At 42.0% G+C, this 15930-nt stretch overlaps 2 protein-coding genes and 1 non-coding gene across 5 annotated transcripts in view; 1 reads left to right on the forward strand and 2 right to left on the reverse strand.

The window, feature by feature from the left end:
• The window catches only part of SNX5 (sorting nexin 5), a 30158-nt gene extending 21866 nt beyond the window's left edge, over nt 1–8292 (reverse strand). The window contains exons 1-2 of one of the 2 annotated variants that reach the window (XM_023507801.1): nt 8098–8292; nt 7777–7858 (exon numbers count right to left, since the gene is read on the reverse strand). In XM_023507801.1, coding sequence (XP_023363569.1) covers nt 7777–7827 — 51 coding nt within the window. In that variant the 5' untranslated portion in view covers nt 7828–7858; nt 8098–8292. Of the gene's footprint in view, nt 1–7410; nt 7429–7776; nt 7859–8097 lie in introns of those variants that run through there. The other variant, XM_023507802.1, reaches the window with a different exon arrangement.
• On the reverse strand, nt 843–1078 carry LOC111721979. Its single transcript, XR_002770954.1, has one exon. It is a non-coding gene; the product is annotated as a small nucleolar RNA SNORD17 (small nucleolar RNA).
• MGME1 (mitochondrial genome maintenance exonuclease 1) overlaps nt 8204–15930 on the forward strand; it is an 18766-nt gene continuing 11039 nt past the window's right edge. The window contains exons 1-4 of one of the 2 annotated variants that reach the window (XM_023507804.1): nt 8204–8270; nt 8544–8688; nt 9065–9642; nt 14515–14737. In XM_023507804.1, coding sequence (XP_023363572.1) covers nt 9132–9642; nt 14515–14737 — 734 coding nt within the window. In that variant the 5' untranslated portion in view covers nt 8204–8270; nt 8544–8688; nt 9065–9131. Of the gene's footprint in view, nt 8271–8433; nt 8689–9064; nt 9643–14514; nt 14738–15930 lie in introns of those variants that run through there. The other variant, XM_023507803.1, reaches the window with a different exon arrangement.

The following is a 15930-nucleotide window of genomic DNA, read 5'->3' on the forward strand; positions in this document are numbered from 1 at the left end:
GCTATTTTTTGGTTGCAGCCGTCATTGTTGTTTAGCGGGTCCGGGCTGGGGATTCGAACCCGCCACCTTAGGTGTACGTGGCTGGCGCCTTAGCCGGTTGAGCTATAGGCGCTGAGCCTTGCTTTCTTATCTTTCATCTTACTGCTCAAGTGAAGACCAATATGACAAATTGTCCACGAATGGTCTGTTCATGGCAGGGAGCCAGAAACCCTGTCTCCTCAATCAGATTTTCATTTTGATTACAGGAAGCAAAAACAGGGCATTTCCACGGGCCAAGATATTCACACCATGACAATGTATGTTCAACACTCATCTGTAAGGAAATAAAGCCCCAAGTTCCACCACCAACACTGTAGATTTCCATGAATTTCTACAAACATTAAAGACCCATATGAAACATATTTTCATGTATTACTTGGTTTCTATTAGAACTCACAGAACAAAGTGCTCTAGAAAATTCTAATACCGCACTCTTCTCCAAACCCCACTTTTATGGTTTAAGTATTGGTACTTGAAATTGTCACCATTTCTTCCATCCCGAAGATAACCCAACCTGTGTCTGAATTCAAGCCTAGCTTTTCACTGTGGCATTGGTCCATGAAAAACAGCTGAATTAACTATAAGCAATAAATAAATGAACTCCACCTTTGCAGGTATTTGCATTCCTCCTCCACTGATTGTCCCTTTCATCCAAGTTTGCAATAACCGTATCTCAGTTCTCAAGTACGATAGAGCTAATAACTTCTCAAAGGCCTCAGTCAGACAAAGATAATAGCTACAAAAACCTATAAAAGTTACTCAGATATGAGATTAATAAAATGGCAGACAAAGGACTGCAGCAAGTGATCAGATTTTCACCACTCATCTTTGAGAGATGGGACCCAGAGAGACCCGTCCCTGCTGAGACCAACCATCCTTACCGATAGTCTGCCAACACCCAAGCAGACCGCAGTAGAACACCGCAGATTGCAGGGCAGTTGGAGGCTACATAGCCCCAGTTCCTAGAACAGGAACTGAGACCTGGAAGGAGGTCAGTGCAGCACACTCAGCGAATGGATAAACTGAATCATCATTTCACAAGGCTGTCAGCCCATACACTGGTGGAATCTCAACACAGAACCAGAAAGAGATTGAGTTGAATTACTGCCTCAAATGAGTAATTCATGTCAAGAAATCCAACTTGATCAAGAGCAAGACCCCATCTCTACAAAAAAATAGAAAATTTTTTTTTAGGTGTGGTGGCAGAAGCCAGCAGTCCAGCCAAGGAAACTAAGGCAGGAAGATCGCTTACAATCAGAAGTTTGAGGATGCAATGAGCTATGATGGTACCACCTCATTTTACCTATTGAGAAAGAGCAAAACCCTGTCTCAAATAAAAAAGGAAAGAGAAGCTGGGAGCGGTGGCTCACACCCGTAATTCTAGCACTCTGGGAGGCCTAGGCTGGTGGATGGCCTGAGTTCACAAGTCCAAGACCAGCCTGAGCCAGAGCAAGACCTCGTCTTTAAAAGTACCCAAATGTTGTGGTGGGTGACTGTAGTCCCACCTAGTCAGGAGTAATTGCTTCAGCCCAAGACTTTGAGGTTGCTGTGAGCTATGACGCCACCACACTCTACCAAGGGTGACAAAGTCAGACTCATCATAAAGAAAGAAAGGAAGGAAGAAAGGGAAGAAAAGAAAATCCATATTATTACTAGGTATCTAAGTTATTTTCAAACAAACTCACAAAGCAAAAAACGGTTAAGCTCTATGTGATCTGTTAGCCTCTCCTAGCAGAGGAGTGACTAACTAGCCACTAGTTAGCCACAGTGCCAGTGCTAGAGAAAGCAGCCCCCATAAATGAAAAGCAGAAACACGCCTTCATTCAGTACTAACACCCTTCACTCACTACCCAACCCAAGAGGGGTCTCCTCCCTCAAATTCACCAATGTATCAAGCAGACAAGCCCACAAAGCTGACACCCACATAGATGAGGGTATTTAAAAACATTCATGGCTGGGAGCAACGGCTCATGCCTGTAATCCCTATACTCTGGGATGGAAGGCAGAGGTGGAAGGATTCTTCAGCTCATGAGTTTTAGAACTGCCTGAGTAAAAGTGAGACTGCCTCTACTAAAAAATAAAAAAAATTAGCCAGGTATCATGGCATGCACCTATGCCTGTAGTCCCCTCTACTTGCTACTTGGAAAGCTGAGGCACAAGGACCACCTGCGCCCAGGAGTTTGAGGTTGCTGTGAGCTACCCCGACACCATGGCACTCTAGTGTGGGCAATAGAGACCCCCCCCCCAAAAAATTTAAGTACTGCTTAACCTTCCTGGCCTTACTTTATGTTCAACCCAAGATGAAAGAGAAACAGGTTTGAGAATTTACTTTCATCATCAAGAAAGATGATTTACAATATTGAGACACAAATGTTAGCATCAAGAGATGGAGGGATGGCTGCCTGTTTAATATGGTTGAACATTTGTTTTGAGTCTTAGGTATAGCAAATGTCCCAAATCATTCAGATGAGCACTTGGGAGGCTGAATACTACTTGTTAGAACTGCAAAAAATTCTTGAACCCCCCCCCAAAATGGTTTTTTAAGTTAAAAACTTGTTTATGAAAAACCAAAGTACCAGTGTGAGTTTCCATACTACTCTTTCTACTTTCAGAGAATGATTGCTACAAAGCATGCTGTTTTTAAGGAGATTCTTAGAATGTTGAAATATAGAGCTTGATTAAATGTGGCTATACAAGAGTTGGATATTTGAGAAGATAGGATTATGATTTTCTTTTAGACAGGTAGTGATGACATGCACCTGTAATCCCAGTTACTCCAGAGGATGAAGTGGGAGGACCAATGGAGGTCAGACTGATCAATATAACAAGACCTTAACCTTGTCACTTTTTAAACAAAAATTTTCAGTCATTTAATCATCCACCAAGTTACCTAGTATCCATCAGCTCCACATCTCAGCTTTGTAGTACTCTTCTTTAAAGATCAAATGAAACCCCTAAAATGAGAGCTCTCTATATTTGCACTCTTCCCCATTTATCCAGCCTAGAATGCCTGCAAGTATGCCCTGGAGAACCTGAACTTTTCAGGCAGAAACTATGTACCACAAGGTTGATATAAACAGCTTTTTTGAGAAAATTATACTCTTCTCTCCAGACCACATGACTGCCAGTGTAAAAGGGTAAAGTGTCAAGCTAAGGACCCAGTTTCTAAGCAGACGTTTAGCCCCATCCCTCTGTCCCTCTTACTGCAACACTTTCTTCCCTTTTTATGGTTTGTCCATGAGGATGAAACAGCTAGACAATTGTCCACGTCCCTCTTCTAGGAGAGATATATCAGCCCAGGCAAGATGGCTTATTCTTATAATCCCAACATTTTAGGAGGTTGGAGGCAGGATGAAGCCCAGGAGTTCAGAATGAGCCTGGGCAACACAGCAAGACTCCATCTCTAAAATAAATAAATAAAAATAAATTGAGATCATTAAAAGTTATACTGTTTCCCTGAATACTAACTTCACTACATACTTCTTTGACCACTGGCCATTTGAGAAATTCCAGGTCCTAACCTACAGAACTGTTCTCACCTCATCTGCTTAAGGAACAAGGCCCCTGATAATAAAAACAACCAAGATTCTTACTAATAAATCAAGTCCCCTCTATAGAACGTCTCTTAGTGAAGTTCAATTCTAGACCACCACGCTTTACACGTACTGTAGCACAAGCAGCTCAGGTTTCCAATGTCCAAAGCTGGCATTCACCAACAAGCAATAAATAAATACACAGCTGCCCCTTACAACCCTAACTGCCCAGAACTCCCTGAAGAAAATCCCCTTTTACCACCTCTTCATAAGGTTCCTCAATATTGGTGCAAGATAGTCAGTGTTCGTTTTATGTACCATGTTTATTTCCTTAGGCAAGAATTTATTGATCACAGAAGACACCCCCAAAACTTGCAATTGGCACAATATCACACAACCTGACCTCCCCCCATATCACACCATTTTAGAAAGTTAGTTGAAACCAGTGATTTTCAGACAGAGGCCATTTTGTCTATCACTCTCCCCCCACCCCCCAGAGTTCTGGCAATGTCTGCAGATTACTTTTGACTATTCCAAAAAGAGAGGAGATTGTCACCCAAAAGAGCCCAGGAATGTTGCTGAACCTTGAGAAACCCTGCATTAGATGGCTAGTCAATTACTAGGTCCCAACCCAAATGAGAATTTACATCTTTCTGCTACCTACTGCCAAAAAAATGTGCACAGGTCATGACCACAGAAAATAGTATTCACAAATGGGGACCTTAAGACACTGTGTGCAAGTTACTGATCCAAAACCCAGGCGTGGGCAGCTTTGCTAAGTTATACTTCCTCAATTTAAAAAAGAAGAAAAAAAAAGTCATGAGTGTAGCATAAAACTTCAGTTCACAACATTTGGTATATTTGGACTTGCTGCAGTTTTGGACAAAGCTCAGAACTATTCCTATACTAACAATTTGCAGGACACTTCCATCCTAGCTGATGTGAAGTCATTAAATTTTTTTTCTGTTGATTCAATTTTATTTAAAAAGCCACCACAGCCTTTTACTTACAAACCAAAGCAGCAGGACTTCCATATTAATGATGTGGTATATAAGACAGACAACTATCCAACAAAGTCCATGCAACTAGTTAAAGCTCAGACCAGACCATTATTGTCAAGGAAAGAAAACCCCTAGATAAAAATAGCACGAGGCTGGGAAGGATTATCACCTGGCCCTTACCAGTGATGAGAAACTCAACCTCGGTGCAGGGCTTTTCTTTTTCCTTAACTCACTTTTACAGCCGAGAAACTTAAAGCTTTTCAGAGTAAGTGTCAGGAGGCAGTTAGATCTCCGACACCTACAAACAGTGCTGTTGTTCTCAATTTACCAGGTTCGCTAGACTAAAGGGAACATGACTCAACCTTACAGACCCCCCGGGATACACAGTGTATTTGTGAATGGGCACCTAAACTTGGAACCCACTTACCTAACGACTTGTGGCAGAGAAGGCCTGGAGAACCTAAAAAGTGAAAGATGGCTGAAGATGGGGGTGAACTTATTTTCAGAGCATGGCACTTTCTGCATAATCTCCAAAAATTTCTCCTACCCACTAAAAGCCCCCAGACATCTGAGAACTCTCATCATCCAGACAATGTGGGAGATGGGGCAGTTTCTTAGGTGCCATGAAGGTGGGACCTAATGCTCTAGTTAATTCCAGTTTTCAGGCGCTACACTTGATACAACCCAAGTTTTCTAAATCTGAAGACCAAAATACAGCGTTTCCCATTAATAGAGGACAAGTTAAGAGCCATGCAATCCTGCTTTCTGAGAACTCCAACACCTTCAGCGAAAGGATGTTATAATCGAAGCGTCCCACTACCTATCAGACAACAGCTCTCTCCCATTTCAGTTTTGCTGTATTAGCCAAAATGAGTATAGGACTCGCACTCAACATCTTGATCAATTATGTTTCCTACCTTTTTGGTCTTAACCCCATCCTATCCTCATGGGAATCCCTAAACCAAAACAAATGATCAGAACATTTAAACTTTACATTTTTTTTTTTTTTAAGACAGAGTCTCACTTCGTCACTCTTGGTAGAGTGCTGTGGTATCTTAGCTCACAGCAACTTCAAACTCTTGAGTTCAAGCGATTCTCCTGTCTCAGCCTCCAGAGAAGCTGAGACTACAGGCACCTGCTGCAATGTCTCACTATTTTTAGAGATGGGGTCTCACTCTGGCTCAGGCTAGTCTCCAACTTGTGAGCTCAGGCAACCCACCCACCTCAGCCTCCCAGAGTGCTAGGATTACAGGCATGAGCCACCCTGCCCGGCCTAAACTCTACATTTTAAATAAAAATGCAGACTGTCGGATGAGCGCCTGTGGCTCAAGTGGCTAACGCGCCAGCCACATATATCTAAGGTGGTGGGTTGGAATCCAGCCCGAGCCCACCAAACAACAATGACAGCTGCAACCAAAAAATAGCCGGGCGTTGTGGTGGGCACCTGTGGTCCCAGCTACTTGGGAGGCAGAGGCAGGAGACTCACTTGAGCCCAGGAGTTGGAGGTTGCTGTGAGCTGTGATGCCACAGCACTCTACCCAGGGCGACAGCTTGAGGCTCTGTCTCAAAAAAAAAAAAAAAATGCAGACTGTCTTCAGTTAACTCATGACACTGTTATGGCCAAGGTTTGGCCATCCCTTATTTCATCCTTAATCCAAACTCTTTTGGTTAACCATAAAACCAGAGACCTGATCTGCCACAGCACAGTATAAGCAGAGGAAAGAGAATAAAATGAAGCCACCTATTAGGGTAATAATTTATTTAGTTTTACATGTCCTTATTCATGTAATTTTTAAAAGTTCCTGTAGCCACTAAAACCAGGAGGCAGGAAATAGCCTTCATAAGCTGACTCCAATTTAGGCAGAGGATCAGGACAATTCGGCTGTTATTTAAAAAAAACCAGTTGCAATATACTAATAAATAAGGAGTTGGGTTAAGGCAATCAAGTCCTTTTTATGTGGTTGATTCTGGAGCAAGAAAGCTAGAAGAAAACTCTCTACCAAAAAAATTTTTATTTTTTTAGAAAAAACATTGCTATCAAAATTCCTATGCAGTATCTACACTTTAAGGAAAAAACTACCTAAAGAATTGTAGTCTCAACTTCCCACTTCAGTTTTAGTAAAAAACAGTTCCTTTCAACTTTTTTAAAGAGACACCCCAACCAAGATCCTCCTACGTACAAAGGTCTATTTCAACCAACACACACAACAATATTCTTGTTGAAACAATCCAGTCACTTTGGTATTTACTGACTAGATTAAAAAGTTTATGACGCTTGCTTTCTATTCCAAAGAGATTTAAATTTTTAAGGTTACTTAAATTTTAAACAGCCTTGTATTCTTAAGACTTTTTTTTCGTTTTTCTGTTGGACAAACTACTTTCATGTTGACGATTCTGCACAAACGGTGTGGCTCACAACCTGTATCCATTTCAAACCAGGACTTAAATTTAAAAGACCAATGAAAGAGTGGAGACTGGTCTTTGAATCTTTAATCGACTATGGTAACCACAATTTCTTGTACTAATTAATCTTCTAGACCTCGAGATATATGCGGCCTAGGTATAAGTTACATATCTAGACAAGATTTAAAAACAAAAACCAAGTTAATCAAGTATTTGAGCACCTACTAAAAATTACACGACTCCCACAAAGACGTGTTTAGCGTTCATGAAGTTCTAAGAAAAATGCTTCAAACAGCTGACTTGATGGAATTTCCCCAGTTGTTTGAGCCAAAAAGACTGCTTTCTCCAAGGGGCGGCAGGAGCTGGCAATTTCGGAGGCGAGAAACCAAACTCTGTCGTTTACTGCAGGCTAAGCAGATTTCACATTCACCTACCAATCACCACGATGCCAAGAAAAGCTTTAGTAACATTTAATATGAGAACACATTCTGGTTCCTCCAGAGATTAGCCTAAGACTGCTCGAGCATCCGCTCAGTGCCGGGCACCAGGGCAGGCGGGGGCTTCTAAGTACAAAGTCTCTGATTCCCTTCTCCGTAAAACAGAAAGGTCTGCAGGGGCTGCTTGAGGCAGCCTTTCGGAGGGACTAAGCAGTGAGGATGCTCGGGGTCTCGTCCAGCGGGTGCTTCCCGCACTGCACGAGAAGCCAGGGCCCCGGAAGAGAGCAGGAGAAAGAAGGCAGAAGAGGGAGGGGGTCCAGGAGCTCGGCTGGGCCTCCCTAAAGCGGGGAGGACGAACCTCACCTTGTTGCGATCTTCCTCCTGCTGCTGCAGCAACTCGGGAACCGCGGCCATGACGACGCGGACTCGAGCAGGAGCCGCCTGGCTGTGCGAGGAAAGAAGAGGCTGGGCCGCCGCCGCCGCCGGGGCGCCTCTCAGGGGCGGCCGCAGCCCCGCCTCCGCTGGCCTCCCTGCCCAACGGCGGCAGGAGGCCTCGGGACTCCGCCACCATCCCAGCAGCCCCGAGAGCAGGCGAGCAGGGCGCCACGTGTTCCCCCAGAGCGGCCTCCCCGTCCCCGTTGCCGTCCATCTTGGAGCCGGGCAAAGATGCAAGACGGAGCCTACCCTTACTCCGCACCACGCGGAGACAGCCGATCGCAGGACCGCGACGGGGATGCGGAGGGACTGAGACTCTCCCGACCAAGTGCGTCTGGAGAAAGACCGCGCGTCGGTGCGGGGGGAATTTATGACTCAACCCGGATCCAAGATGGCGACGAGCGGTGACGTAACAAGATCTCGTGAGAGCAAAGAGGAGGGATTCCCCCGCCTGAGGGGAGGGATTACTGACCTATCGTGCCCGCATAGAGGCTCACGAGGGCCTCGGGGCGGGGCGTGAGCGCCGCAGTGCATGCTGGGACCGCCCTTTTAGGGTGTGCCTAACTTAAGTCCGAAGCGCGGGACGGATGAAAGTACGGGTCGCGAGAGGTGGTTTGCTCCCTCGGAATTAAGAGAAGCGAGGTGGCTTCAGAGGTAGCTGGGCTTCTATTTAAACTGCCTTTTCCCTAATGCAGACTCCTGCCCGAAGGGTCACAACGGTCCTGTCCCTGCCCGGGCTGCACGGCTTTCTGTGGATCACGAAGGTTGGTCCTGCGGACCGCCGCTTCCCAGCTCCGACTTGGAACAAGCGACGTGACCCTTCAGAAACCTGACTTCCAGGTCTGTAAAAAGTGGTCATAATAGTGCCCACGTTAAAGGGTGTGAGGATTAAATGAGAAATATCTATACCCAATACCTAGCAAAGAACCTGGTGTTCAGGAATCAGTGTAACTGTTATTTATGACTGTTACGGTCGCCATAGGACTAGCTTCTTGGTTTTGTTCCGTGACTCATAAACAGGCCTCCCTTCCTTGGTGTCACAGTTCTTCAAATTGAAGATTGGGGATGTCTTGCTGCAGGCTGTCTACTGGTTTACATTTAATAAGTGCTGGTGCTTCTGTTATTGACGAGAATTTTTATCCAAAGTTGTGTAAAAAGTTTATTGAATACAGTTTTGATGTGCAACATCGTTCTGATTTGGTTTTCTCTTTAATAGGTTTACAAAACTTAAAAAGGCCCTCGACACTGCAAACAGACTAGCCAGAAGTGAAAACAATCTAAAGATGAAGGCATTTCAGAACGTCTGCAGGCAGCTCCGAAGTTCAAAGGGGTTTTCTGTGAAAACTGTTGCCCTTGGGGATTTCTCTACTTCCTGTTATTTATGTGACAGGAAGAAAAAAGTGAACCCATATGAAAAAGTGGACCAAGAAAAATATTCTCATTTAGTGCAGTCTGTCTTGTCATTCAGAGGCCTTGTGCATACCCCAGAGTCATTGTTTGAAGAAGATGCTTTACTCTATGGACCTGTGAGTAAGCATAAACCCCCAAAGCAAGAAGAGGAAGCAATAATTCCACAAAATTGGTTTCCTATCTTCAATCCAAGGAGAAGTGTTAAACCAAATGCAAGTTATCCTTCAACTCCTTTGAAAATCCCTTTGCAAAGGACTGTGATACCAAGCGTGACCCGAATCCTTCAGCAGACCATGACAAAACAACAGACTTTCTATTTGGAGAGGTGGAAACAGCGAATGATTCTGGAATTGGGAGAAGATGGCTTTAAGGAATATACTTCAAGTAATTGAATTCTAATTCTGTATAATCACAGTATTCTAGAATATAGAGCGCTGTGTCAGAAGAATGAGGTATTTTACTTGTGAAGAATTACTTTCAAATAATGAAAGAGTACGGCTTGGCACCTGTGGCTTAAGTGGCTAAGGTGCCAGCCACATACACTTAAGATGGCAGGTTCAAATCCAGCCCTGGCCACCAAACAACAATGAGGGCTGCAACCAAAAAATAGCCGGGCGTTGTGGTGGGCACCTGTGGTCCCAGCTACTTTGGAGGCCGAGGCAGGAGACTCACTTGAGCCCAGGAGTTGGAGGTTGCTGTGAGCTGTGATGCCATGGCACTCTACCCAGGACAGCTTGAGGCTCTGTCTCAAAAAAAAAAAAAAAAGAGTAATTAGCATGAAATAACAGTTTGTGTTAACTAACCCCTCATGACAGTCCTATGAAGCACAAATACTGTTATTCTCATTTTAAAGGTGAAACTAAAGGACAGATCAAATAATTCTTCTAAAGGACACAGAAAATGCATTTGTTTTATAAGCTATACACGTAATATTAGAATTGCTTATTTTTCTTGGCTATGAAAAAGCCACCTGAAAACAGAATTCTAGTTTTTTGCTAAACATTCTGTTCAGAATCTAGTAAATACCCATTGCTCTACTTATCAGTGTATGTTGACTCTGATAAGTTTATTTTCATTTCTGTATTTTTTTCGACAGTCTCACTTTGTCACCTGCTGTTGCGAGCCGTGGCATCAGAGCACCCTCAAACTCCTGGGCTCAAGGGATTCTCTTGCCTCAGCCTCCCAAACAGCTGGGACTATAGGTGTGGGCTACAAGACCACATCTTGCTCTTGCTCAGGCTGTTGAACTCCTGAGCTCAAACAGTCCACCCACCTTGGCCTCCTGGAGGGCTAGGATTATAGGCCTGAGTCACCGCTCCTGACCCTGACTCTGATAAATTTAAAGACCCTGACAATAGGCAGAACACATGATCTATATTTAGATTTTGGTAAATTGAGATAATCAAATTTTCTTGATAAGAATCAGAATAAATATACCTTAGCCTTCAACTTCTAATTTATTAATTTAGATAAGTGAAGAGAATATATTCCATTCACAGAGACCATTGGTACAGATGAATTAGCTGGTCCCATAAGGATTACATAGGTGTCTTTGGTTATAACTAAGTTTTACATCTGTCATTCCTTAGCCCATGCCTTCCAGAGAGCAGTACATGTACCCCTAAGGGTAAGTAAGCATTTTTATTTTTAAGACTAGTGTACTTATTTTCAAAAAAATTTAAAAATAACTGCTTCTCTGTAAGTGTGTAACACATTAAACATGTTGCATGTTTTAAAAAAATACATGTATTTAGGTGGTACCTGATTTACCAAAAAAATGGTCAAGGACTTAGCTTCGTATAACATTGCTCAGCTATATGGGACAAGGGCTAACTGGCTTCTTAAGACAGTGAACCACCAAACTACAGTATTCTCTGCTTTCTGCAAGCAACATACTTTTTTTTTTTTTTACTATTTTTTTCTTTATTAGATCATAACTGTACATTAATGCATTTATGAGCATAATGCAATCTTTGAATGGTATGTTTACCTTTTTATTTGTGCCACTAGAATTTAAAATTGAGATTCTCATAAGTTGTTTTGCTTTTCCTTAAATCAGGACTCTCACAGCTAAAATTAAAGGAAATATAAAGGCAGAAACTTGCTGGGACAGGTGGGACTCAGGGTCTGTAACTCCTGGTGCAAAGGAAGTATACCCATGGCCTTACTGATAAGGGAGTGGAATTTCTCTTTGTGAATGAGCCCTGGTAACTCAGGCCCAGAGAAAACTAGAGTGGTTTTTTTATAGAGCTAACTTTGTTGATAGAGATTAGTGTTCCACTATGTCTCTTATTAACTCAGTTAACTTTAAGAAATGAGCATAATCACTTTTTCTAAAATCATAAATAGGGGAAAAACTCAGATTAGTGTGATGACCGAAACAAGGAAAATTAAAAAAGCATATATCATAACTCACTAAATTGATTAATAGATCTGAAGAGGTAAGCTGAAAAATACTAGAGTAGTTAATTCCTTTCTCCCTGGTCTTGTTATAGACCAGAGCACAGAGACGTGCCAAGAGCTGCCATTCGTCCAAACACTTGAGCCATTTATTCCCCAAGCATCAGTTTACCTTTTCAAGATTAGCAAGGATGAGGAAAGTCTGATTTAGTCTCACCTATATTTGTGTTGTTCATAGTGGAAAGGGCTTGCATTTATTTTAATTTTTTTTGCTTTCCTTTTTTCTTTTCTTTTTCTTGAGACAGGTTCTCCCTCTATGCTAGAGGCTAGAAGCATATGGCTTCATCATAGCTCACTGCAGCCTCAGATTCCTAGGTGTAAGCAACCCTCCTGCCTCAACCTCCTACGCTCTCAAGTAGCTGGGACTATAGCCCTGTACCACTATATCCAGCCAATTTTTTGTAGAAATGGGGTCTTGCTATTAGTCTGACTCAGGCTGGTCTTGAACTCAAGCTATCTGATCCTCCCACCTCAGCCTCCCAAAGTGTTAGCATTACAGATGTGAGCCATGGTCCATGTAGTTCTGGCATTACAGGTGTCCAGCTGTGGATATTACATTGTCCAACCACTACACTGAATTTTTAATCCCAAAGTATCAGCCATCCTGCCAATTCTTTCAGAATATTGGAACACGTGAATTTTTTTATCTGTCTTGGCGAATGTTTTAAAACACAAATTATTTATTGGGACTTGAAAACCTTCACTTTCATTCCTTCAAGTGAATAGTGATTCAGTCCTGCCTGCAATAAATCTTTCTTTGATCAGTTCTTGAATTAATTTTTATAAAGTGAATTATATTTAATGTTTCTGAGCCTTAGATTCCAAGGAATCCTGTAATTTAGACTTTCAAGATTATGGTCATGTTAAAAATTTTAAGGAAGCTCTTAATTCTGTGAAAGTAGAAAATAAACTATAAAAGGTAAGTCTAAAATGTGTTAAAAATGTCCAAACATGAGACTTAAGAAAACATGCCAAAAGGCAAATTAACTAATATTACACTATGGGAAAATGTATGTTTACTTTCTGATGTAAAGTTTGCAGCAGGAGATGAATTGTCTGTGTGCATGGCACTTGATAAAGCAATTTTTTTCTTTCCTGTTTTTAACATTTTTCTTCTTCATTAAGCTAGTCTATAAATAAATATACTTCATCTCCCTAGGTTTTAATTCTATCAGTCTTAAATTTCTTGTGGGTCTTTATGTGTTAATTATTCGAATTGAACCAAATAAATTTGAAGCAGAATAACTTAGTTGAATTTCATTTAATTATCCAAGTAATCTCCCAGAAGGGATTCAATTTTTTCCCAGTGGTATAACTGATCTTTCAAAATCTTTATAAAAAATAGTTGATGTACATAATGTGGTTTGATATTATCTCAGATGCCTTAGTTTCCTACTTTTCTATGGGTCTGTCTCCAAGCATATGTATTTCCTACTCTTCTGTTTCTGTCCCTGTCTAAATGGTTCTCTAACAGGTGGTGGACTGCATAGATTCTGGTGCCACACTGCCTGTCCAGCTTTGTTATATTTGTTGAATCTCTTTGTGTTCCCTATTACAATGTATAAGGAAAATAATTCAGGACACAGAAACCATCTCAGGCTGTTCCAACACTAAAAAAAAGTACAGAAGAATGTCACATATTTCCTCTCCCTCCCTCTTCCAAACCCAACAGTAGCCACTTCCTCATTTTTAATTTATATGTGCCTTGGTTTTCATTCTTGCTTGTCTCTAATCCTGTTTTTAAAAAGATTCTCCCACCTATGTTCATAATTAGGTTTTGGTTAAAAAAGAACAGTAAACAGAAGCACAGTTCCCTACATTTCTATTTTTTTTTTATCATAACCATTTAACTTATTAAGTATGTACTACTACCATAAACTGTGTGTGGTCTTACAGCTCCTACATTTATAAGATCTAGTTCTAGCTTTGACCTAATTCTTTTTCTGTTACTGTTGCAGTTTGGCCAGGGCCAGTTTCGAACCTGCCACCCTTGATATATGAGGCCTGTGCCCTACCAACTGAGCCACGGGTGCCGCCCAGACCTAATTCTTCTGGAAATACATTATTTCAGTTCATCTTATTGGTAATAAGGGATGTCCAACTTGCAACCAAGGGCCGTATGTTGATTTTGTGAGGACTTTTTTTTTTTTATATGTGGTGTTGGATATTCAGAAGATTGCACAGACCTTTTTTATTGCTAGTCAGCATTCCTTTTTTTCTTTTTGCTAATCAGCTTTTACTAGTGTTTGTGCATTTAATGTGTGGTCCAAGCCAACTCTTATTCTTCCAAGGTTGGGCAGAGAAAAGATACTCCTGAAATTATTCTAATACCTTTGGTTTTCAAAATGCGTGCTTAGGTTTAACAGGAGGATAAAATTTAGTGTCTTAGGGATTGTTACTTAAAAATAACTTTAATGTAGGCTCGCTGCCCATAGCACAGTGGTTACGGCACCAGCCACATGCCCCAAAGCTGGCAGGTTTGAACCCAGCCCCGGGTCTGCTAAACGACAACTACAACAAAAGAAAAATAGCCAGGCGTCTGTAGTCCCAGCTACCTGGGGGCTGAAGCAAGAGAATCGCTTAAGCCCAAGAGTTCGAGGTTGCTATGAGCTTTGACACAATGGCACTCTACTGAGGGTGACATAGTGAGATTCTGTCTCCAAAATAATAATAATAATTTTAATGTAATTTAAAATTTTTTTCTTTATAAGCTATATAATTTTTATCATTCAGAGGTATTTCTGGGTATTTGTGTTTTAATACTAGTCTTGTGCCCCCTCCCTGATTCTTTTTCAGATATATTTTTACAAGGGAAACGGTTCCATGAAGACTTGGAATACATACTGTCACTTTCACCCCAGGGAAACGTAAAAGAGAGAGGTGAAAATCTTGAATCTGGTTACATCCAAAGTGTCCAGCATATTCTGAAAGATGTCAGTGGAGTTCGAGCCCTCGAAAGTGCTGTTCAACATGAAACCTTGAAGTATTCAGGTCTGCTGGACTGTGTGGCTGAGTATCAGTAAGTATGAAATCGTTTCTGTCCTATTGTGGAGGTGAGTTAGTGCAGGTTGGGACCTGTCAAAAGGTACTTTTTCCTCTTAATTTCTGCTTCAAGGTATGCCTATAGGGACTGCTTCGTCTGCATCTTTAAAGTCAAAACCTATGTGATAGGTAAAAGAATTGGGTGTGGGGCAAAAGATTTGGACATATATAAGGGAGTAGCCACATAATACTTGTCAACCAGTATTTCAAAATCACTCATTGGTGGAGAGGAAAGGTGTATTGTACTTCTCAATTATCTCTAGCATGGCCTATTCCCCCCCCATACCTCCTCCCTTCCTCCCAAGCAGGATACCAGCCATAAGATGTATGTTGCAGTTTAATTTCTGTATTTTCTTCCTGTTAAAGATAACACCATGAACTGCTGGTTCAGAAAATCACCTCTTTTCCTGGCTTCCAGGCAGTGGTTGACGTGGATAGGAACTCTGAACTTACTAAGCTTTGTGCAGTTTGTTTTTTTTCTTTTCAGTTTGAGCATTCTGGGACTTGCAGTTCTTTAAATTGCTGCTGTTACTGTTCTTGCCAGTACTCCAGATTCCAAGGGCAGCTATGACCTGTAGGTGTTCCTATGCCAAATAAAGCAAGGGAATAATAAGAACAAGATGGGGAGAAAAATTTGTGTATGTAAAGCCTGGAGCTCTAGTTGAAATTTAAGTAAGAAAGATGGGTGCAGTGGCTCACACCTGTAATTCTAGCACTCTGGGAGGCCAAAGCATGTGGATTGCTTAAGCTCAGGAGTCTGAGACCAGCCTGAGCAAGAGCAAGAGCAAGATCCCATCTCTACTAAAGATAGAAAAATTAGCCAGATATAGTACAGATACCTGTAGTGCCAGCTACTTGGGAGACTGAGGCAAGGAGATCTCTCGAGCCCAAGAGACTGAGCTTGCTGTGAGCTATGATAATGCCATGACACTCTACCTAGGGTGACAATAAGACTCTGGTCTTAAAAAAAAAATTTTTTTTTTTTTTTTTTTTTTTAAGTAAAAAGCTTAACAGGCTCAGTGCCTGTGGCTCAAGCGGCTAAGGCGCCTGCCACATACACCTAGGGTGGTGGGTTCGAATCCCCAGCCCGGGCCCGCCAAACAACAATGATGGCTGCAACTAAAAAAATGGCCGGGCATTGTGGCGGGTGTCTGTGTCCCAGCTACTTGG

Source organism: Otolemur garnettii, unplaced genomic scaffold (genome assembly GCF_000181295.1).
Source record: "Otolemur garnettii isolate 467f Iridium unplaced genomic scaffold, OtoGar3 scaffold00208, whole genome shotgun sequence".
In the NCBI taxonomy this organism is placed as follows: Eukaryota; Metazoa; Chordata; class Mammalia; order Primates; family Galagidae; genus Otolemur; species Otolemur garnettii.